General features: G+C 37.5%; 2 protein-coding genes across 5 annotated transcripts in view; one reads left to right on the plus strand and one right to left on the minus strand.

Annotated features, from left to right (window-relative positions):
- Positions 1–14194, minus strand: part of efr3ba (EFR3 homolog Ba (S. cerevisiae)) — a 43148-nt gene extending 28954 nt beyond the window's left edge. For 2 of the 4 annotated variants that reach the window (XM_048191828.1, XM_048191827.1), the window contains exon 1: positions 14055–14192. In XM_048191828.1, coding sequence (XP_048047785.1) covers positions 14055–14160 — 106 coding nt within the window. In that variant the 5' untranslated portion in view covers positions 14161–14192. Of the gene's footprint in view, positions 1–9973; positions 10391–14054 lie in introns of those variants that run through there. The other 2 variants (XM_048191829.1, XM_048191830.1) reach the window with 2 other exon arrangements.
- Positions 14195–15542: 1348 nt separating this feature from the next.
- Positions 15543–21929, plus strand: dnajc27 (DnaJ (Hsp40) homolog, subfamily C, member 27). Its single transcript, XM_048191831.1, has 7 exons — positions 15543–16042; positions 16301–16383; positions 16780–16849; positions 18421–18596; positions 18676–18799; positions 18893–19053; positions 20595–21929. The coding sequence occupies exons 1-7, from the start codon at positions 15956–15958 to the stop codon at positions 20725–20727; spliced, it is 834 nt and encodes a 277-aa protein (XP_048047788.1). The 5' UTR covers positions 15543–15955; the 3' UTR covers positions 20728–21929.
- Positions 21930–25124: the final 3195 nt, after the last annotated feature.

Below are 25124 nucleotides of genomic sequence, written 5' to 3' on the forward strand. Positions count from 1 at the left end.
ATTAGGTATTATGAACTAACAATGAACAACATGAGCATTTATTAATCAGTGTTATTTTAGTATAATTTACATATGGTTAAAATATTTATTAATGTTTTGAATTAGCATTTATTTGAACATTTTTAGTTTTAATTTTAATTTAAGATTTAGTATTTTTGTTATGTGCTTTTGTCATTTTATATTTAGCTTTAATTTATTTTTATTTCAGTTTAGTTTTATTTATTATTTAGTATTCATTTTAGTACTTCACCTTTCAAGGTCCAGGAAGGTAGTAAAGACATCGTTAAAACAGTCGATGTGACTGCAGTCGAGAATACTTTTTGTGCGCAAAAACAAAACAAAAAAATAACGATCTCTTCTCTTCCCTGTCATTATCCTTACACAGGTGACGCAGTAAGCACAGTGAAGGCTTCATTGTTTACGTCCAAATGCCGGCTCAGTATTGGCCAAAGCTGATCACGTGAGCACCAAGATGCAATGCATGTGATGCTGACGCAGGAGCCGGCCAATAATGAGCCGGCGTTCTGACATAGAACCTGGAAGCGCTGGACGTAAACAAACGTATGAGAATGACACGAAAGAGAAGATGTTGAATAAAGTCGTTATCGTTTTATTTTTGCGCACAAAAAGTATTCTCGTCGCTTCGTAAAATTAAGGTTGAACCACTGCAGTCATGTTGACTGTTTTAACTATGTATTTAGTACCTTTCTGGACCTTGAAAGTGTTTATTATATTGCTGTCTATGGACGAGTCATGTACCTCTTAGATTTTATCAAAAATATCTTAATTTGTGTTCTGAAGATGAACGAAGGTCTTACAGGTTTGGAGTGACGTGAGGGTGAATAATTAATGACAGAATTTTCATTTTTGGGTGAACTCTTTAAACTTTATTTCAGGTTTTTAGTTTTTCATCAAATATTTTATATTTCAGCTTGATTTCAATTACTGAAAATGATTTTAATAGTTTTAGCTAATGATAATGTGGCGACCAGGGCGGGCGAGAGCCGTGAGGGAACGGCGCGAGGCCGGTGGCGCGAGAGTTAATGAGCTTCACTTGGGAGGTGCACCGGCCTTGAGTCTCTCACGGAGGAGCTCCGGAAGCATAAAAGGAGGAGCGACGAATGTGAAGGAAGAGAGAGGACCAGGCCTGGATTTTACATTATGTTTTTATTGTGTTTGTGTGCATTACTTTCCTTTGGTTTTTGGTTTATTTATATATTAAAGTTTGTTAAATGTTCGCCGGTTCCCGCCTCCTTCTTCCCACATCTTGGTGCCGAAACCCGGGAGGAAGGAGGGACATGCTGTCGGAGAGCCCTTGCTGCTGAGGGGGATCGCGGTGCTGCGGAGTTCAGGCAGCGAAGTGAAGACCGCGAGAGGCTGCCCGAGGCGGTGGTACTGGAGCCTTGTGAAAGGTGGGACGGAGACCCGGATGCCGTGCTCCTGGGACGAGGTGGGGTGGTTGCCGTCCTGGAGGGAGCGGAGGAGTGCCGTCGACTGCTGTGGGCCGGAGCCTGCTATCGTCTGCCATGAAGGGGAGGAGCAGGGGACGGTGGACTCGCTGCCGGCTGCCCTCAACCGGAGGAGCCATCGCCGGCCAGCAGGAGGCGGTCGAGGATCGGGCCGTCCACCGAGCGTCCAGTGCCATCGCATGGCACCGCAAGGAAGAGCCTCTCGGCTGGCTGAGGACCGAGCGGCAGTGTGTCTGGGAACCGGACCCAGAATTTTATTTTCTTTCTTTTTCCTCTCTCCCCTCTCTCGTCCTGTCGCTCCCCTTGCTTCCGTCTCCTTTCTCTCGTCTCGTCTGTCCTTACCCCCAGATGCTGTGGCCGCCGAGAAAGGCCCCCGGGGGGGGAGTAAGCGCAGTCGCGGGAGTAACCCCCCCCGGCCTGCGAGGGGGCGATGGGGGTATGTGGCGACCAGTGCGGGCGAGAGCTGTGAGGGAACGGCGTTCTCTCACGGAGGAGCTCCGGAAGCATAAAAGGAGGAGCGACGACAGTGAAGGACGAGAAAGGACCAGGCCTGGGGCCTGTACCATGAAGCCGGATTAGCTGACTAGCCAGGTAAGTTTCAGATTAGTTTGTGCCAATCCTGGGTTTTAGGTACCATGAAAGTGACTTGGCTTTTAGCGGTGTTCATCGCCATAGTAACTTACGCTCCACGGCTAACCTGCTCCAGGGCAGGTTATGTTCTGGTTTAGAGATCTCAAATCGAAATTTGGCCAATCAGATGTGAGCTAAGTGACACGGACACACCCAACACAATAAAGTCCATCCCTCAGTTTCTCTTCCTCCAAATTAAAGGTCACTATATAGTAAAAACAAATATTTAATGATAAAACTGTCTGGTTTTAATGATAATTACTTAGAATTATTTTATGATTTATATATGATTTGTATAATTATCTATATTTTTATTAATCCATTACATGCACACAAGTATACAGATCATATGTAATATAAATAAGTAAATATACTCTTTAAATATGACTACATGTGAACTTGTATATTTGTGTTTCTATTGCTATATATTATCAACTATATAATCTAACTTCACAACTTTCACTTGCACTGATAGAGAAAGATCATTTCTTTTATTTGTCCTTTTTCACAGACAAGTATTATCCATTAGTGTAAATGCGTTTAAATTCTTAATTTTCAGCAAAAAAGTTTTGAATCAAACTGGCTCTCTCGCCAGAAGTGAATCACAGTTTGTTTCTGTTGCAAGGAATGTGATTGGCTGTTTGGCACTGATGTCACAGATTCATGTGCACGCGCTCCACAAACTCAGGATCAAAGCCTGAGTTGACAGAGAAAGTTGATGATCAGCATCATGGTACCAACAAAGCCAGGTAGGAGTGGTTTGGTTTTGTCAACTCGAAACTAATCCTATAACCCTGAGTTTGTTCAACTACCATCATGGTACAGGCCCCTGGACTTTACATTATGTTTTATTATGTTTGTGTGGCCGGCAGACGTCCGTGAGGGTCTGCCGGCATTACTTTCCTTTGGTTTTTGGTTTATTTATATATTAAAGTTTGTTAAATGTTCGCCGGTTCCCGCCTCCTTCTTCCCACATCTACGAACCATGTTACAGATAACAACACTGAGGTTAATGTTCATAACCTTCTTTTAAACTGTAGCAGAGTGACATACTATACTCCATCCATACATTTTAAACAGCATTTTTTTTTTATGTTTTTTATTAGTTTATATAATGAGTTATTACTGTTTACCACTGGACTATTTAAAGGGTTAGTTCACCCAAAAATGAAAATTCTGTCATTAATTACTGTCATTTCAGAAAATTTAGACTAAACCACTTGATTCATATGGATTAGTTTTACGATCTCTTTATGAACTTTATGAAGCATCAAAGTGGTAGTTGCGTAGCTGTCAATGAAGGGACCAGAACTGGCTCAGATTTTATTAAAAAGATCTTCATTTGTGTTCCGAAGATGAACAAAAGTCTTACAGGTTTGGAATGACATGAGGGTGAGTAATTAATGACAGTTTTCATTTTTGGGTGAACTATCCCTTTAAGTGACCAGCATGAAGGTAAAAGGTGATTAAAATTGTGAAAAAAATTGACTAGTCACAGCATCTAAAATACACACTCTTCCTTATAGATTCACCTAACTCATAGATTAACCTAAAATCTTGATGTTGAATTAAAACAGTTCATGTCCATGTTGTTTGCCAACTACCTAATTAAAACTCCACAAACATGCTTTCTCATAAACACACACACACACAAACCCCCTTCTGGGCGGATGAGTCAGAGGCAGCACCTTGGCAGGACCCCTGGGAGAGATGAGGCTGTTTGCACCATTACCATAGTGAAAGAGCTTCAACATGGAGGAAAGTAAACAAACCAGAGCAGGTGGAGTGATCAGACAGCAGCCCTCAACCACCCACACAAAACTGGCTATTCATTCTAGTCAACAAATATTAAGGATCTTATCACACACGTATGACCAATACAAGCAATTTAGTGTTTATTACAGAATACCTAAATACTGGTCTATCAGTGAAAGAATCTCACTCAACTTTGTTTTTCAAGCGCAACACAAAACGTAGGTTTATTGACTCAAGCCTGCTGACTAGCTGCTGACAAGCAGCCGTTTACCAAGATCGTGACTGGCAATTACGGTGTGATTGTATGGATGGGAGAGGAGCTGGAGTGTGACTCACACATTGGCCCGTGCACCTGCTAGTGTTTTGACACATCAGCGTGACACCTCTACGCCTAAAGCATCAGAAGCAGAAATGAAAGAAAAAAAAACACCTTGACAGTCAACACGAATATTTCCACCCACACACCCAAGACTGCAGTGAATCCTCTCATGCTCACCCCATTTCTCACTCCCAGAGTGTTTCTGCTCTCAAAAAAATGTGCAGTCTCATTAATGACTGCAATGTGTAATCACTTAAAAAATGACACAAACAAACAACTACAAATTGCTGTGCATTTTAATTGAGTTGTTGGATAGGAAAAATACTTTCAAAACAACAGATTTAATGATTTTGACTGCTAACTCCTTCTCACAAATAATAAACAAATATATAAAATATTACCTGCAAAATAAAATTCAAACAGGCGTATGGAAAATAGTGTGACATTATAAAGACAACACGTTGTTTCAAAGATTTGAACTATAAATCCAAAACAAATATATCCACAACAGTGTACTAAAACAGCTTTTCCTTTTCATTTTTCGCGTACAGACGACACCATTGTCAAAACGATCCTTGTTCACATGCATTCACAAAAACAACTAAAAACGCTGTATTATTCATGCCAGGCCAGTAGTTGGCAATGTCACTTTGTAAGTCATGACTTAAGGAATGCTGTTTCCGGGTCCAAGCTTCTACTTGTTTCATCAGAGAATACTATTTCTACAGCCATTTATGAGGACGATTTATTCATATTACACATTTAAGCTGTAGCATTTAAACACTTTTGGTGTACATGACGAACACACAAATATTTTCATATTTTAGGGGCATAATGTTTAGTTGAGGCCTAATGGTTAGAGAGTCTGGGTTCACGGGTTCAAGTCTCAGTACCGGCAGGAAATGTAGGTGGGGGGAGTGAATGAACAGCGCTATCCTCCACTCTCATTACCCACAACTGAGGTGCCCTTGAGTAAGGCACCTATAACCCCCAATCACTCCCCGGGTGCCGCTTCAAAAATGGCTGCCCACTGCTTCGGGTATGTGTTCACGGCGTGTGTGCACCCTCACAGCAAAATAACTCCACAGCGGATCGGAACGTATCCGCGAACGGACCCGCCGTGGCTCCGCGCTGCATCCGCTCGGTATCCGCGATTAAAACCTTACCTCCGCGGCGGGTCCATTTGGGACCTGCAAATTGATACAACCATTACAGAAAAGGTGCGTGCGCGACTGCGGTTCCGACATGGGTCCGCTCAGGATTCGCTGATTGACAGTAGAATTTACGGCACCGCCCGGAGGCGGAGCTGATCCTCTGGGCGGCACCAAAACGAATGTGACAGTCACGCGGGTATGGCGACTTGAATGCGGATACGCATAGGAGTCTCCTGCTGTGTGGGCACTTGGATGGGTGAAATGCAGCGCACAAATTCCGAGTATGGGACACCATAAGGGGCTTTCGCTCCAAATAGTTCTAGGAACTCAGTAATAGGAACTAGGATAGTTCCCCGGGAACTAATTTCTCCCCCGGGCCATATTCCTGGTTGCACTCACACCGGAAATAGGAACTCTGAATCGGCCAAAAGCGGCGTATTTGAGCGTGACATTTACAAACTCTAAAAATCGGTGGATGCTGTAATCGGAGCTCTGTTTGTTGTGTGTCATGGGTTTTGTGATGATGGAGACGGATGTAAACACATAATTTACGCGACTGAAAGAGGAAAAAGTGAGGCTAAGAGACAAAATCTCTTATGACAACTTTCAGTATTGCATAGCATCGGGGCGGAGAAAAGAACACAACCCTGCAGACAACAGGTAAACGCCATTATCCCTGTTTTCCATGTTCGTGAAATAAGTATGTTTACACAGCTTTTTAAAAATTCCGGGTGCCTGTGTTTGACATGCATTTGACCAATCAACGTACATTTACATCATTGATAGTTCCTATAGTGCTGGTTTAGACCCGACTCTGAAGTAGGAGCTAATTTAGTTCCCCCAAAAGGAGTTTCTAGAACTAAAATAGTTCCTAGTTCCTGCGGTGCGAGCTTCAGCCAAAAGTTCTGGGAACTATGAAAAGGTTCCTCCGGTGCAAACGCCCCTATATTCTCAGCCTCAGATGTCACGCCCACAGACCGCTGGCTGAACGTATGCATATGGCACACTTAACCTGAAACACTAAAGGATTTTCAAAGTCGTCATCTGGTTGGTTGAATTCTACAGGATGTCCGGGAGATGTGCGTGTCATGTTCTTTAATGGTCCACCTGGAAACAAATGGAGTGTGATGCCAAACCCCCTCATGGAAGAAGAACGCCGTCGTGTTTACAACCGTGACAATGAGCACTTACCAGGATCAACTAAACGCTGTATTTTCAAAAGTATGTGAAGTTCGCGGCTCCATGAAGTATTTGAAGTTTGTGCCTCTTGGGCAGTCCTTGGCCAATGAAAGCTGCAATAGAGTCCAGACCTTCTGCCGTCAGTCTGAAGGTCTGACTATGTGAGACTAGGGACACCATACTTGGCGTCATGTAACTTTCATTCATTACTTTCACTTAATGCTGGGCACCTGGGATTTCAGGGGCATTTTTTGGGGGGCATCTGTTAGATCGTTTGGACCCAGAAGTGCTGACGTGTGACAGATAGCGGATGACGTCACAAATTTGCTTTTTTGTAATGAACACGGAGACAAAGACGGTATTGTTTTCAAAAACGTATGCTTTGAACGTGCTGCTAAAACGAATGTCTTGATGAGCAGCCCTCCAACATAATCATCCAAATAGCAAAAAGTAAACATTGAGTTCATAAATCCAAACTCCCTACAAGAGCTACAGGAACTGCTTTACCAGTACAGTATTAGCTATATTTATAAAACGCAAGCACTCTGGCATTCTGCTTCTCGAATAGGGTGGTAAATATCACCTCCACAGTTCCCTCTGGTTTACAACCCTCATAATTCTCTTATGGATGTGTACTCCCCTATCATTCACCTGGCAGAGTCTAGTTACACTGACTGAGCCCATGAGGCGAAAATATGTGCTTTTAGATTTATAATTTTAACTCACTATATCATAATACTGTACAATGAATGATGATGTTAACAATTAAATGTAAAATGTTACGCTCAGAAAACACAAACAACTAAATTATTTAAATCAGAGTGTAGCATCGACTCTAGGGAAGTAAGTGCATACTTTGTTGCCAAGAACAACCCTACATTCACATCTGCAATCTGCATACGCTGCAAAACAAAGGCTATAGCTGGCATTGTGGCAAAGAGGATTAGGTCATAATAAAGAACTAGTCGTGCTCGGATGTACTACTATATGGCTGATATGATATCCTCCAAGCTGGTAGGGATACTAGAAGACAAACAGCTTTAATAGGGCTTTGCTAAGGGCTACTAAAGCAATTACATAACACACAACTCACTATGCATGTGAATGAATCAAACTCCATGTTGTGGCAGCTAAAGTATGGAAAATCAATCTTTCCGAAACACAAAACGCAGACTCCGGGCACTGTCTCGTAATGACGTAGTCACTCTAAATACGGTTCCCCAGAATTGTTATAGCTTCTTGAAATGACAGCTATATTTAGCATATCAGTCATCACAGTTGCCATATCCCTTCAGCTTGCCCAAAACAGGACACAATATCAGAGACACTCAGTGTCACAGTGAAAAAGCAGAACTACTGAGAGGGAACTTCATGCAAGGCAGAAGAATGTAATCTATTGATTTACTTCTTTAACTTTGTTACTTCCTACTTCCATGAACATAGTTAATCTAAAACTATAATTTGCATACCCAGGAGTCTGTGTGAGAATAATGATGTGCCTTTTTGTAAAAGCTTTAGGGTACAGTGAATGTGTTTCCGTATTATATTATGGCCCAAATAGTTTGCAATTGTGACCAAAATGTAAATCTAAATGACATAGTCTAAGAATATACTGGGAATATGGAATTCAACATCATAAATCAACAAAAAAATTGGAGATTCACCAAAAACAAAAAATAATAAACACTCTGGCATAAATGTAAAAAGATACCTTACCAAGTAGCCTAAGATTTTTTATGTTTTTGAAAAAAAAAAATAAAAAAAAATTAAATTATTATCAGCAAGGCAGCATTCATTTGATCAAATACACAATAAAAACAGTAATATTGTAAAATATTATTACGTTTAAATAACTATTGCCTATTTTACTGAATTTTAAAATGTTTTTTATTTTTGTTAATGGCAAAGTTGAACAGTCTTCAGTGTCACATTATCCTTCAGAAATCATTCAAAATACTGATTTGGTGCTTAAAAAACATTATTGATTATTTTCAATGCTCAAACAGTTGTTCTTCTAAATATTGTTGTGAAAACCATAATACTTCTTTTTTTAAGATTCTTTAATGAGTAGAAAGTTCAAAATAACAATGTATTTGAAATGTATTTCTTTTTGTAACATCGCAAATATCTGTCACTTTTGATCAATTTAATGCATCCTTGCCGAATAAAAGTATTAATTTCTATAAAACAAATCTTAAAGGGCTCAAACTTTTAAATGGTAGTGTATATTTAGGATTCTTATCTAGTGCACAAGTCTTTGTACAAATATACTTATCAAAATAAGTATATTTGTACACTGTAAAAAATATTTTTTTGTTTAACTTAAAAAAGTAAGTTATTTGGTTGACTTGGAATTTTGAGTTTATTGAAATTAAAAATTTGAGTTAATACAATGAAGACGATTGGTTTAATTAACAAACTCAAAATATGTTATCTGTGCCACATTAGTTATTGAAGTTGATTTGACAAAAGAAAAAATGTTGTGATAACAAATATTTTCTACAAAAAGGCGGATTTTCTTGCTTCCACTGAAGCACACAATAACAGAAAAAGTACATTTATCAATTAATTTTTTTACTCAATGGCATCAATACCAATGTGATTTAATTTAAAAAAAAAAAAAAAAAAAAAAAAAAAAAATATATATATATATATATATATATATATATATATATATATATATATATATATATATATATATATATATATATATATATATATATAAAGATGAAAAACATAAATACTATAAAAAGTCAAACCTCTTTAAAAAGCCAAGCTTAAATCAAATCAATTAGTTTTTGTATTTTAGACAACAGGAAAAACATATACATGATTTGTCACTGCTGATTTACTCCTTTTGAACTGTAAAATCTGAATAGCATAATAATCTGTCAGCATACATAACTGACTCAATCCTATATTCTCTCAAAAAGATGTTTTGTTGCATGCACAGAGAAATCTGGGTGAAATACTCAGGCCATTAAAAATGTAACTGATCTGTTTGGAAGTGCTACAGTCAGTCGCACATCTCTAAGGCATCCACGCTGTGAGAAAATCAAAGTCGCAGCATGACTGCCTGCAGCTCGCTCAAAACATCCTCGACCATGCATGCTGGTCAGGTAAAATCATATAAATAAAGCAGGAGATATAAATAAGATCAGTAAGTGTACATACATGTAAATGTACAGTTAAAGTAAATAACAGGACATTGCAGTAGTGCGTGTTTGAGTATTTGGTGCAAAGTAGTGTAGATGAACATAAATCGGTGCTGCCTGAAATGAAAGATGAAATGAAATATGCACAATAAATAGAGCAGAGCTGCAATACTGCATGCAATCTGTTGCTTCAGCATCATTCTGCTGTCATTGCCATAATCTCCTGTGATGCACATGAATCTTTCCTTCCTAAACACAGGCAGGGAATTACCATATACACACATAATCATGCACTCACACAATCGTCCTTACCGTACATTGATGGAAAACCTGATGAAATTCTCTGTTCTTTGCCTGAAGCCTCTTTCTCTGTCACATAGCCAGAGAGAGAGAGAGGGAGAGAGACACACACACACACACACTCTCACACAGACACTCAATCACACACGCACGCTCGCATACGGCGCATGTGACCGGGCTCCAATGACCTTGGATTTTCCAAACAACGCGGCACAGCCTTCCCTCTATCAGGAACAATGCTGGTTTAACACACACAGGTGCACACACACAAATACACACTCACACACAATCAAGCACGCATGCAACCCCTCCTCAGCAAAGACGAACACATTCACACACCTCCTGACCATTCAACAATGAGGGGGAGGGAGATGAGAGATGGAGAGGGTGAAGACACAGGATGAGAGGGGGAAGGAATCAATTGGTGCAGCAATGCGTCATTCAACTAGAGCCCCGCCTCCGATTGCCATCTATCTCTGGCTCTAGATGTAGTATTTAAAGGTAGGGTAGGCAATTTTTTTCATAAACACTTTTTGTTATTCCGGTTGCAACTCTCTTCACATCCTGATAGCAATCAATAATAGAAGTGATCTAAATGTTTAAAATTGTTTGAGGAAGTCTCAGGACCAAAAAATGTTCGTCCAATCATTGCATTCGGTCCAAATGATGTAATACCTCCCTGTCAGCGTATGTTAGTGTTGTCAAAAGTACAAACTTTGATACCAAGTCAGTACTGAAATTTTAAAAATAAACACCTCTGATTGGCCATTGTGTTCACGTGCTCAAAAGATATGTCTGTGATTGGCTACAATGATGAACGCTTCATTGATATCTATTTACAACATATTTTTGAAGCGTTGATAATTGTAGCCAATCACAGACATATCTGATAAGCATGTGAACACAATGGCCAATCAGAGGTGTTTACGAATCCAGCGCATTTTTTAAATTTCAGTAGAACGTCGATAACAAGTCGTTCTTTTGACAACACTAGCATATGTATTTCCATACCTCGCGCAGACATCACACGTCATCAGCGCATTCAATGAAGCTATGCAGAGTTGTGGACAGACAGTCACCAGGTGCTGCAAACAAACAACAGCCGCTTTTCACAGTTTCTCCTGAACCAAAACAACAAGCTTATGCTGCGTTCGCAACATGTTGTAACCGTAATTACGAAATGGCAACCCATGATATTCTCTGTTCACGTCCGCAGACTTGGATTTATGCATCAACACTATCAACGCTGAAATGAATCTGCAGCAGTCAGGTGGTACAAGTAAGAGCTTTGTAAGTTGTTTACGTTCATTATTATTGTAATGTTATATGCTTTGATGCTCTCATGATGCTTTGCTGAATCTGCTCTGGCTGTGCGCGACCTGTCCGTTCATGTGTTTTGAAGGAGGTGTGGCTTTGGAGAGCTCTGAAGGTAGGGTGGGATCTAATGCTTTCAAAGCTAGCCACTAGCTTTGTATTGCTATTGCTAGCCACTCCGAAATTGCCTATCCTACCTTTAAAGGTGCCATAGAACCAGTTTTTACAAGATGTAATATAAGTCTAAGGTGTCCCCTGAATGTGTCTGTGAAGTTTCAGCTCAAAATACCCCATAGATTTTTTTTTATTAATTTTTTTAACTGCTTATTTTGGGGCATCATTAACTATGCACCGATTCAGGCTGCGGCCCCTTTAAATCGCGCGCTCCCTGCCCCATACAATGCATTTATAAAGTTCACACAGCTAATATAACCCTCAAATGGATCTTTACAAGATGTTCGTCATGCATACTGCATGCATGTGTCGGATCATGTGAGTATAGTATTTATTTGGATGTTTACATTTGATTCTGAATGAGTTTGAGGCTGTGCTCCATGGCTAACGGGCTAAAGTTAACATTACACACTGTTAGAGAGATTTATAAAGAATGAAGTTGTTTATGAATTATACAGACTGCAAGTGTTTAAAAATGAAAATAGTGACGGCTCTCTTGTCTCCGTGAATACAGTAAGAAACGATGGTAACTTTAACCACATTTAACAGTACCTTAGCAACATGCTAATGAAACATTTATAAAGAAAATTTACAAATATCACTAAAAATCATGTAACCATGGATCATGTCAGTTATTATTGCTCCATCTGCCATTTTTCGCTATTGTTCTTGCTTGCTTACCTAGTCTGATGATTCAGCTGTGCACAGATCCAGACGTTAATACTGGCTGCCCTTGTGTAATGCCTTGAACATGAGCTGGCATATGCAAATATTGGGGGCGTACATATTAATGATCCCGACTGTTACATAACAGTCGGTGTTATGTTGAGATTTGCCTGTTATTCGGAGGTCTTTAAAACAAATGAGATTTATATAAGAAGGAGGAAACAATGGTGTTTGAGACTCACTGTATGTCATTTCCATGTACTGAACTCTTGTTATTCATCTATGCCAAGGTAAATTCAATTTTTGATTCTAGGGCACCTTTAATTGTTGGTTGTTATTTTCTATTGCCTATAAAACTAGGGATGCACCAATACCAATACTAGTATCGGTATCAGGCCCAATACCAAGCTCATGTACTTGTACTCGTACTCATAAAAATACCCCCGATACCAAAGACCGATACCTCACGTGACGTAACTGACAGAATTTTCCGTGCACAGAGACACCGACAGCAGCAGCAGAAACAATGTCAGCCTCAGAGGTGTGGAAATTCTTAAAAATGAAGGATGACAACACGCACATTGCGAACTGTATGCTTTCAATCACAATATGTTATCGATTACTGCGGGATAGGTGGAATTGTGCTGAATGACACAGACCAGAAGCGCGCTCTCTCTTTCTTGCGCGCGATCCCACAGTTCACTCACAGCGCGAGATCGGTTCTCCTTGCGCCTGAATGGTCAAATGCACACATAGTTGTCAAAATGTCCATCTTGTGGAGTATCTCACGTAAATACAGTCGGTTATGGCTTAAGTGGATGTAAACATTTGGGTGAAATCGGGATATGTGTCAGTATCCATTGATTCGGTCTTAAAGGGACCGTAGCCTATATTTGACATTAATGTTAATAAAACAACAAAATATGTTAAATAAAAGTATACATGGTAAATAAACCTACTGTATCTGAAATTTTTTTTATTTAATTTGTATCTCTATAGTATTTGTTGTATTGTTCGTAATTTGTTTGTAAATTTCTTTTTATATTACAACAATTATATATATTGGTAATTATGCCCTTTGAAGGTTATTGGACACTCTTACTTTTTTCATTAGAGTAATAATAAAGAAACTGTCCTACATTCATTAGTCTCACTGTGTTGTGCTTGGAAAAAAAAAAAAAGAGAGAGAGAGAGAGAAATTAAATGTATAGACATCGGCATCGGTATCGGCGAGTACTAGAAAAAAAGTATCGTTACTCGTACTCGGTCCTTAAAAAAATGGTACCGGCGCATCCCTAAATAAAACATGCATGACTTTTTTTTTTGTCTGCTATAAAAAGAGTATGATTAAACATTGATTTTTTTCTATTGTTTTAATATTATATCTGGTTTAAAACGACAAAGAAATAGTATGTATATCAGAAGAAAAATACCACTTTTTCTAAATAACTACTGAAATTAAAATTCATGTTTTATTTTATAGTAACTATTTTTAACAGAAAAATAATTTTAAAAATATAAAATATAAATATCTATTAAATATGTCTTGAAAATATTTATTTAAAAGAAACCTAAATCTACATCAGGATACTGAGTGTTTTCTGCTCAGCCCTGCCGTCTGATCCATGACATGTGAAATGGCTCAGTGTTAATCTGACCGGGTTTCAGTTTTAGACACAAAACTGTGAATTATTCATGAAAACATAAAGCTGGTTGATTTTTTTTGTTTTTTTTGTTTTTTTTTGCAGTATAAATGTTGTATGAGTATTCCTACATCAAAAATTCATGGATCAAAAACAGCATATGGCATTACAAAACATGTAAATGTAAATAAAGTGCACATGTGCTAAAAATAACAACATTAAATATGGCATGTTAGTCCAACAGCATGGAAGAAACAACAATAGCACATTATATATAGCATAAAAAATGTGCTTACCACCTCCGACCTGATGATCCAAAAGAGTACTGCAGTCCAGGAGTAGTCTTCTTGGACCTGGAAAATCAGGGAGACCTGAAAAATTTGGGAAACTTGGAAGTGGCATCTTCTTGACTATCCTCACCAGAATAACTAATGAGAATAATATAAACGTCTATAATCGAATCTACTGTATATCTGAATCCTTTTATGAAATCATGGAAGTCCACTATTTATAGACCTGTAAACTTTCATCCACTGTTCAGTATGTTAATGCAAGCCTATCACCACCTCCCTCCCTCCCTCCCTCCCTCCCTGCCTATTGGTCTGTAGCACTCGCTTTCTCCATCCCATTGTCACTCACTTGGATCAGGAACTCTTATTTTTAGGACATTAAAGGGTTAGTTCACCCAAAAATGAAAATTCTGTCATTTATTACTCACCCTCATGCCGTTCCACACCCGTAAGACCTTCGTTAATCTTCGGAACACAAATTAAGATATTTTAGTTGAAATCTGATGGCTCCGTGAGGTCTCCATAGCCAGCAATGACATCCTCTCTCAAGATCCATAAAGGTACTAAAAACATATTTAAATCAGTTCATGTTAGTACAGTGGTTCAATATTAATATTATAAAGCGACGAGAATATTTTTGGTGCGCCAAAAAAAAATAAAAAAAATAACGAATTATATAGTGATGGCCGATTTCAAAACACTGATTAACGAAGATTAACGAAGGTCTTACGGGTGTAGAACGACATGAGGGTGACAGAATTTTCATTTTTGGGTGAACTAACCCTTTAAACAGAATGTAATTGTTATAAATTTTTATTAAACTGAAGTTGGAATATTTATCTTGATTGACTTTATAGTGATGTCTACGAATCGTTTGTTCTGGACAAAATTTCAAAGAAACGATTCTAAAAACTGATTCATGTGTTCTTGTACGTAATTGCGTCACAAATTCTCCATGGCATCACTGCGTTTACACTTAAATCAGTTTAAACTAAAACTTTTTGCACGTTTTAATAAAACAAAAAATAAAACAACTCGTTTCCAATGCATGTTGATCAAATACCATACAATCAAATCGTAAGAGTACAATAACATTTCTGCTATTCCTAATTTCGCCCCATCTGTCAAATAATTATTTTGATTCACTGAAAATGCTAGGCTTCGTGCGGGACTATAAAAACCTACGGCGTATGTGTGCATTTACATATTTTGGTTAAATAACGTTATGCCACTCTCGTGCGCTAGTATTAAAAAAACCTCGCAGATAGCGGCAAGTAGTCGAGAACCACTCGGATCGATTCACGAACGACTGGTTCTGTCCGATTTTGAGAGTTGGTTCAATTTATTCATTGGGAATCGGTTCAAAGTTACGATTCGTTCACTATTGACTCGCCTTTGACGAATCTGTTGTAGTTTTGCTGTCGCCATAGAAACCCTTCATCTGTTTGCTATAATTTGCCCTTATGTTTTGTACATTGTACATATTATGCTTACCTGTAATAATGTCCATTAACCTCTTTATGAGACATATCATTTAAAAGGCTTTTTTAAAACTATATGTTTCGATATTTATATTTATAGCACAAGGCTGTGTTGAATCTGTTGTTTTCAATCGTTTGATCAAATAGACGTTGCTAGGGCAGCTAGCCCGTTAGCATGTCGAGTTTTAAATAATTCTAACGTTACCTGCAAAAATATTTGCTGTTTTTGTCGGCGGCAAATCATGTGTGAAATGTATTTACGATTTATGGACAAATGTTATCCATAATATTTCGTGACACGCTGGCTCTCTGTTAGCCGTATAGCAGGCTGCTCACTGTGTTGACGGACCGACTCAAAACAATCATACGTGAATTATTGGGATATTTCATCTCCTACTTTGGAAGTGGTTCGGGAATAAGTGCAATATGGACACGAATGTTCAGAAGAGGCGAGAAAACAAGAAGTCTTTACGGGTTAAGGTTATTAGTCTGGGAAATGCAGAGGTTGGGAAGGTAAAAATAGACTGTTATTATGAATCATACAGACATCAAACTTAATTTTCTTTTTAGGAAGCTAATTTCCCATTATATATGTATTGTAGTGTATTTGATATACATGTTTTTGATATATATTACTGTTTTGCTTCAAATGTAGGCGCTATTCATTCAGTATGCTTTTTTGTTTTGATAGGTTATCCTGCATGTTAGTAGGTAGCATACTTGGTTACCTAAAAGATAATATTTAATCATATTTCTGTTTATTTGTTCCAGAGCTGCATTATTAAACGATACTGCGAGAAGCGGTTTGTGCCTAAGTATCTAGCCACTATTGGGATAGATTATGGTGTAACCAAGTAAGTGATTTGGGTTTGACAAATAATCTCTCTGTCATGTTTTCTCAAATATATGGTTCACAAGGGAACAAACAAGAATTGAATCTAACATTCATTCCAACATTGATCATATTCATGGCACATAAACACCTATTAGTATCCTGCTGACTCAAAATATTATCACTTATAATTGTATTATTATATATTCATTCATTAATTAGTTGATTTTATCTACCTTTTTTGCAGTAATGTTAAATATTCAAACACATTAAAACAAAATTTTCAAACATATTGAAGTGGTTTTTATTGGTGCACTGGTGCAAAAAAATATATGGTATGTTTCTTCTATTAATAAAGCACAATTACTGCAAATCACTGATTAAATGTTATTGAAACTATTTATTTCATCACCTCAAGGGTTCAGGTTCGAGACAGGGAGATAAAAGTAAACATTTTTGATATGGCTGGACATCCTTTCTTTTATGAGGTACTGCTTACTTTATTGTGTATCTGTATGTTTAAGCACATTATAGAGTAATATTAAAAATAATGTTGATACAAATGTTTCTTTTTATTATAGAATGTAATCCAGAATTGTTTTGCTGGATTACATCTGACTAACCACAGTGTGGTAGTATAGAGCTGCTGTCAGTGCTTAACATGTATTTGTTTATGGAATCCCATGTCTGCCAAAATTAAAAATAAATAAATACATAAATATATATACAAAGAAATGTAAAAAAAAAAATAAATAAATAAATAAATATACATAGAATAAACTTAAATAATTATTTATACATTTATTTCCTTATTTATGTATGTATATATATATATATATATATATATATATATATATATATATATATATATATATATATATATATATATATATTTTTTTTTTTTTTTTCCACATTTATTTTTTCTTTTATTTATTTATACATTTATTTATTTAGATTTTTATTTTCACATTTATTTATTTATTTATTTACATATTTGTTCATTTCCACATTTATTCATTTCTACATTTCTTTATTTTTACATTTATGTATTTTTACATTTCTTTGTCCGTAGGGTAATGAGGAGGGCGTGGTTTACCTCAGACATAACAATCGAGCTCAGAGTAGGCCAGAGTGAAGCGTTGAGGCCACAGTGACACTTTGTGGTGTGCCGGAAATACAAGAAGTGTAGCCTGCTGATGTTGATACATGCGCTGTTTTGATCCTGTCTGTGTTCTAATGGTTTCCGAATCTCAATCAAGCGCAAGCCCATTCATAAATGATTAATAATGGGAAATAAGTGCTTCATTTCAAAATCCCTGTTATCAGATCTGCTGGAGATGTTGCTGTTCATGTTTGCCAGCGCAGGACATTTTACAAATCCAGACCAGAGGGTTTTCTGCGGCCCCCGTCCAAAATAAAGAGTACCCTATCCATGTCACACGGTACAGTTAGGGTGATATTACTTAACCCGAGATATAAGATTTTGACCATACTACCCATCCATATCATTCATCCCAGTATCACCGTCAGTAGGCTACACTTCTTGTATTTCAGGTACACCACAAGGTGTCACTGTGGCCCTCAACGCTTTGCTCTGGCCTACTCTGAGCTCTATTGCTATGTCTGAGGTAAACCACGCCCTCCTCATTACCCTACAGACAAAGAAATGTAAAAATAAAGAAATGTAGAAATAAACAAATGTATAAATAAATAAAAGAAAAAATAAATAAATGTGGAAAAAAATATATACATAAGGAAATACATGTATAAATATGTATAAATATTATTTATTTTTGTTTTTTCGCTTTTCTATGTATATTTATTTATATATGTATTTTTGTTTTTTTTACATTTCTTTGTATATTTATGTATTTATTTTTAATTTTGGCAGACATGGGATTCCATATTTGTTAAACCTAAAGTCGGCATGAAATAGAAGTTGTGATAATCTTTTTTTCTTATGACATATACCTGAGTGAAACGGCTACAAGAAAAAAATGTAGGGCTGGACTTGATATTTGATCCCAGGTTAATATAGTTGATACTGTGTATTTTACAGGTTCGCAATGAGTTTTATAAGGACTCTCAGGGGGTGATTCTGGTATATGATGTTGGTCTGAGGGAGAGTTTCGATGCTCTGGACAGCTGGCTCACAGAGATGAAGCAGGAGATGGGCTCACAGGCCAACATGGAGAACATCATCTTCGTTGTGTGTGCCAACAAGGTGCCACAAGTGTTTAAGTATCTGTGTGTATGATCCATGATTCATGATTCAAGATTGACTGTTATAAAGTGCTGTTGCTCACTCTAAAAGGTTGACCTTGACGAAGAGGCGAGTGGTGGATGAGAGTGAAGGGAGACTTTGGGCCGAGAGCAGAGGATTTCATTACTTTGAAACTTCTGCCCAGAGCGGTGAAGGCATCAATGAAATGTTTCAGGTGTGCATCTCATACAACTCTTCAGTTTATAAACCTGCTGTTCTTTTTTTAAAGAATGACTGTTGTTTACCCACTATGTGTCCGCCTCCAAAGGCCTTTTTTTCCTCTATAACTGACATGTGTGAAAATGGAGGGAAGAGACCTACTCCTGAGGTCAACGTAGGTTTTACTAAAGAGCAGGCCGACACCATCCGACGTATTCGCAACAGCAAAGACAGCTGGGATATGCTGGGGGTTAAACCTGGGGCCACAAGGTAAATCTTAAATATGCACACGCTTGCATATAAATGACATTATATTTATTGCATATAAATATATATATATACACACACACACACACACATACGTGTATGTATTTAAGAAATATTTACATACGTGTATATTCAGACACCAGATATAATTTTTTATATATATTTTTTTACTAGTGGGTGCAGGACAGTATAGTTCATTTATGTAAGTGATAGCAAAATAGCAAAATGTTGCTTTAATAACCATTAAAGATACACTATGTAACTTTGGCCCTCTGACAAAACTGCATGCATTTTGCAGAAGAACATTGTTTTGGTTGTGTTTCACCTGACTCTGCGAATGAATATGATTATCCTACTGCTCATAAAACATTCACTACTAGGCTTAAACAACAAAAACACCTTTTGGAAGAAAGCATCTGATGATGTAATGACTAATTAGTTAAATTTTATTAGTTTTGAACAAAACAAGTTAGTGTACCTTTTAAGAAAACCAAAGTTAGTACTAATCTTACTAAATACTGTTTTCTGGAATGTTTAGTAGAATGTCAGAACAAACGGTTGATTTTGAGACAGTTATGTTAATTATAACGTTTAAAGGCCCACTGAAGTGTCTTGGAACACGCAGCATTATTCAATGTGTTGACGTAATTTCTACCGAAACATGAAGACAGGGCGATATATCGAATATCGAACAGAAAAAAACCTTTTTTAAAATAGCCAATAGCGTTTTGTTTATATCACAGCTCGGCCAAAGCCGTTAAACTCAGTAAAACCTCAATTTCCTTCTAATCTCTAACCGTTTATCCACCTAATCTCTTCTATATCACTTTAAAATACAGCATTCTGTGCAGAAAGGGACTTCATTCGCATCAAAGGAAAGCATATTTACTCTGTCTGAATCGTTCCTTATCCTCCAGCTACAGTGTAGGAGGGGGCGGGACTTCAGATTCTAGAGAGCGTTTGATTGAGCAGAAGATTTGATGAGAAGCTAAAGTGCGATGTGATGTCATGAAAATCCATGATCCATTTTAGCGGAAGTGAGAGACTGTATGTTTTGAATGCTTATATCTCCTAAATGCGAATTTTGTCATTGTTTGGAACACACCAGCTTATTCATAACCTTAAGGCTAACATATTCAGACTAAAAGCTAAAAAACATAAATTTTGATTTCAGGGGGACTTTAAGTATGATTGATCCAAAACTCACACTGCGGGTTGTGTTAGCTTGGCTAGTTTAATCATGTGGGTCAGATCATTAGAGAATGCCTGCAATCCAATTACATCACTAAATTCTCTCCTTGCAGCATAATCAGCCTCTTTGAGATTTCCCCAACACCCTGAAAAGCCAATCATGAGCTTGTGTCATTCCTCATGCCTGGCCAATCACGGTCCTTGTACTGGGACAAGCCTATCTTCTTTAGCTGATTCTTCACTATGATCCCTCTTGGACCATAATGTTTTGCCATATCAGCATCAGCATTTTAAAGGCCTGCTTGATTTGTGGAAACTGAGACTAATAGGTTTTTCGCATTTTGTGCTCATAGGGAGGAAGTCAACAAGGCATACAGGAAGTTGGCTGTACTGTTGCACCCGGACAAATGTGTGGCCCCAGGAAGTGAGGATGCCTTTAAAGCAGTGGTTAACGCTCGCACGTCCCTGCTCAAGAATATCAAGTAGGAGCGTGTGCCATCACACAAGTGCATCTCACATGGTTTCCATTACAAACATACTCCTCATTGTGTCATTTTTTTTTTTTTTTTTATCTTCATTGTGCCATCGAAATATTATTTATTCTAAATGAACATTTTGTTTGTTTGTTTGTATGTTTAGATTGCTTGCTGTGGTGTTTTGTTTGTTGAATTTGTATTAATTATATATTTATTTATTTATAATTGTGATTATTAAATGTGCATTAAAAACCTCACATGAGCCAGGGCAGTTTAAAGATGCTATCAGAATATTTGAAGTACAAATAATACCACAAAAGTGTTTTTTGTTTTCACCTCAAGATTTCATTAAAAAATCAACAAATGACCACTTAGACTCTATCAAAACTTAACTTAACCATGTTCCCTTGTTTTAAGTTGATCAGCTTCACATTGCCATTAGTTGGAGTTGGAGAGTTACCTCGCATTTGCAGAGTTCCCTTCTCAGTGAAGATTACACTTAAGACACAAGGAGAAGCCTCTGGACTCCAACAAAGACTTAGTTACAGCTGAGTTTGATGTATAGCTATGACACGGTCACCACAGTTGATGTGTTTATAATGTAATATACTGTACATGTACATGTCAAAAGTTGTAATAGGGAAACAACAATAATGCTCTAAGGAGCATATTTGACATTTCCCAGTCTGTCCTGTGACACCTGACTGTTGTGCTGCTTTGCTCCCATAGACATACAGGCGAAAGACCTTTTATTTATCTACTGATTTGCAAGTCAGACTTAGCATTCTAATGCTCTTGTTTAATCCCCATGCTCTTTTCAAGGATACCATGACCTACTTGGATGATTCCCATTTTTTCTCTGCTTTACCTTAGTTCACTCCAAAAAGGAGGAATAGCACGAAATATATACTGAAACTTGACCAATACCTTTGCTTCAATACCTCCTTCTCTGAACACTACTGATTCTATTTATTCTAGATTGTCACAAGTCTTTTGAGGAGAATCAAATTTACAAATTCATTTAAATCTATTCATTTAAATCTATTAAATCTATTTAAATCTATACAATTCATTTAAATCTACCTGTTCAAGAAACATGGTATGTCATGTAGATGCAGTTTGTGCATTTGACTTAAATTATGTACTTATGGATACTACATGTAGGATATAGTTTTTTTTTTTGTTGTTTTTTTTAATAATGGGTTTACCAAACATACACTACCGTTCAATAGTTTGGAGTCAGTAATTTTTTTATTATTACTATTATTATTATTATTATTGTTGTTTTAAAGGGTTAGTTCACACAAAAATCAAAGGACTCAAACTCGGGTTTCTCAAAGGCCAACGCCGCTATACGTTGGCGTGCTGCCCACGAGGCTATCGGCGCCGACATTAGATTTGAAGGATCATGTGATACTGAATATCCAGCTTTTTTCATCACAGGAATAAATGACATTTTAATATATTAAAATAGAAAACATTTATTTTAAAGTGTAATAGTATTTCGCAATTTACTGTTTTTACTGTATATTTGATCAAATAAATGCAGCAATGGTGAGCATTTCTTTAAAAAAAAAACGTTAAATAATCGTACTGATCCAAGACTTTTGAACGGTAGTCTAGTACATGTGGTCACTAGTGCCAAGAATATATTAAAGTGTATGAGAGTACCGTTTACCAATCTTCACAAAACGTTTGGAGGTTTTGCAAAGCTAAAAAAAGTATTGCTGATGTTGACACAGTAGCTTATGTATATATATGATTGATTTCTCTACTCTGAAGTGAATTAGCATGAAAGGAACTCTTTGTGAATCTGTCACAGTGATGGTATCTGGTCCCAGGATAACACAAGAATAAAGGGGCTTTGTTTACACCAAAATTGGAATAAATAGAGTTAATGAAGATAAAACTGTTACATTAGCAGAGCTGTGTAGATGTGCCAACATGCATTAGTTCAACAATGTTTTGTTTGGCCCTTGTATATTAATAATAATCACTGTATTGCAAGTATATCAAATATTGTATTTTTTTATGGAACCGTGGAGTTTACAACATGATGTGGGTGTACATGTAACCATTATTTATATTTTTAAATATTTATCTGAAAGTTCAAGTTTTGTGATCTCTGTTTCATCTGTTTATTTTGAATGGCATTTGATAATGTGCTGCCTTATTCGCTATGTTGGACTATGTAACGTATCCGAACAATGTTTGACTGTTGCATCATCTGTAATGTGAAAAGATGAGTTGTATTCCTAAATGTTTCATTAGCTACCCTCACTATACAATATTGGATCTTTTAACTGGAGTCACGTTTGTTTCCGCCTTTCGTTTCATTGTGTGACATTGATTTGTCTGAGTATAAAATGTGTTAAGGCATGAATAAGAAGCATGTTTGTGATTATGCAGAATAGAAAGATGAGGCCTGTTTAAATGAATGCCAAGGCCACTGCTCAATGGGAAAAGCGGCTCTGTTTTATGCACAGAAGCATTTACTTTCTCCATTCGGCTTATATAGCATAATAAAGGAATAATTTTAAATCACTTTTTGCCTTGAAAATTGCATTATTAAATCACAACATTACAAACTGCACTAGTTTCACAAAAGCTACAGAATTATGGTCCATTATCACAGAATGCATTTTGCATGTAAAAATCGAGTATCAGGGCAATCAAGTGGGAAACCTCCGCCCGCCCCCGCACCTCAGTTGTGGGTAATGTGAGTGGAAGTCAGCGCTATTCATTCAGTCCCCCCACCTACATTTCCTACAGGTACTGAGACTTGAATCTGCAGCCTTCGAGTTACATGTCTGACATTTAGGCCACAACTGCCCCCACGCACCATGTTTTAGAATGCTGAGTAGTGCATGAGACACTTCAAAAGACATCCATCTAAATGCATGTTTGCATAGGAAAACAATAGATAAGCAGTTCAGTGGAATGCAAAAACGCATTCTGTCTGAATGGCCCCTTAGACTGTTGTACTACATAATAGTACAAAAATTAAGCCAGTGGGTAAATGCAACTCGACCTTGTTTAGCCTAAGTCATCCACTAAAGTGAAAACCATGATTGTTTATGTGTGTTGGCGGAAACAGATGGTTCAGTCACTTTCTGACCTGGCACATATTGTTGGTAACCAGATCAGTGAGAAGCACTTTATCCAGCTTACTTCCCACATTCCCTGAATCAGCGGCCCAGCCTGCTAACTAAAATCCTGCACTGTCCCCTCAAAAGCAGATATCAGCCAATCGCAAGTGATCACCTTTTCTCCTTATAATATCTAGTCTATTTATATAAGTCTAATAATGCATCTGAGCAAGATGGCCTGTAGATATTGTGTGGGGAAAAAACAACTCAACTATTCGAAACATGGAATAAACAAAACAGGGTGTTCCAAAAATACAATTCCAGAGCAATTAAACTTTAACCTAGCAATTACCTCCACACATAAACTTATCTGCCGTACACATTATCCTGTTAGCTGTGACCATGAGGCCTTAATGGATAACGTGCGCAATTGCTGAGTAGATAATCCCTTATATTTCAACCTATTACTACTTGTGTGTGTCTGTGTGCATGTGCATTAGATCCCAAACTCATCTCTCACTGACTGCTGAGTTCAAGTCCACTTATTTTTGCCTCTAAACATTTCCATCAAGAGTCGAGATTCCTCCATAGGATAAGCTCCAGCAGATTGTGCCCTGTTACCTCTCGGAAGGGTTAGGACAGCTTTTCAGACCATCTGGCAGAGCAATTACTTCATTACCTGAAGACAGCACTACTCAACACTCAAGACCGAATCAATCATCCATAGACAGAACGTCTTTTTATACTGGAGTGGGCTTGACTTCATCCAATGCTGAGGAGTGTTTTGAGGCGAGGTGATGGATAATATGGTTGGATGGTAACATAATAGGACAAGTCATTTACATCACTATGCTTTGCATAATTATGGTGCATGGCATGGCAGAAGGGAAAACTGTCAAAGAAGACTCATTCTATGCTCAGCTGCTGAGTATTACACCACTGAGGGACAAGAATGTACCATATTAGATATTTGCTAGTGTCCGGATCAGTGTACCTGGGCTACTGTTCATGGGGGAGCAGATGCATGCATTGTTACAAGATTTATCAAGCTTGCAGTACCACATCAATGGCAAGTATCCATCCATTTACATTTATTGTATTTATATACACAGTTTTAATCGATTTTGCTCTCTGCTATTAACTTTGGACAATATTCCTTATTGTAATGTGCAATTTAGTGCATGCTTTGGGTGAATATTTGTGAGAGTGAACTTGTTTAGGTGGAAATTTGGGGGTATTGAACTTTTTTTTTAGAGTATTGGGGTGGGGGAGGGTATTGAACCTGTTTTGAAGGTATTTTAGGGGCACTGATTTTGGG

This window comes from Megalobrama amblycephala, linkage group LG5 (genome assembly GCF_018812025.1).
Source record: "Megalobrama amblycephala isolate DHTTF-2021 linkage group LG5, ASM1881202v1, whole genome shotgun sequence".
NCBI classification, from domain to species: Eukaryota; Metazoa; Chordata; class Actinopteri; order Cypriniformes; family Xenocyprididae; genus Megalobrama; species Megalobrama amblycephala.

Coding starts and splice junctions, on each gene's coding strand:
- dnajc27 (XM_048191831.1), top strand. CDS start 15,956: ATGGACACGAATGTTCAGAAGAGGCGAGAAAACAAGAAGTCTTTACGG. Junction 16,384..16,779: donor ATAGATTATGGTGTAACCAA/GTAAGTGATTTG, acceptor CATCACCTCAAG/GGTTCAGGTTCGAGACAGGG. Junction 19,054..20,594: donor GTTAAACCTGGGGCCACAAG/GTAAATCTTAAA, acceptor TTGTGCTCATAG/GGAGGAAGTCAACAAGGCAT.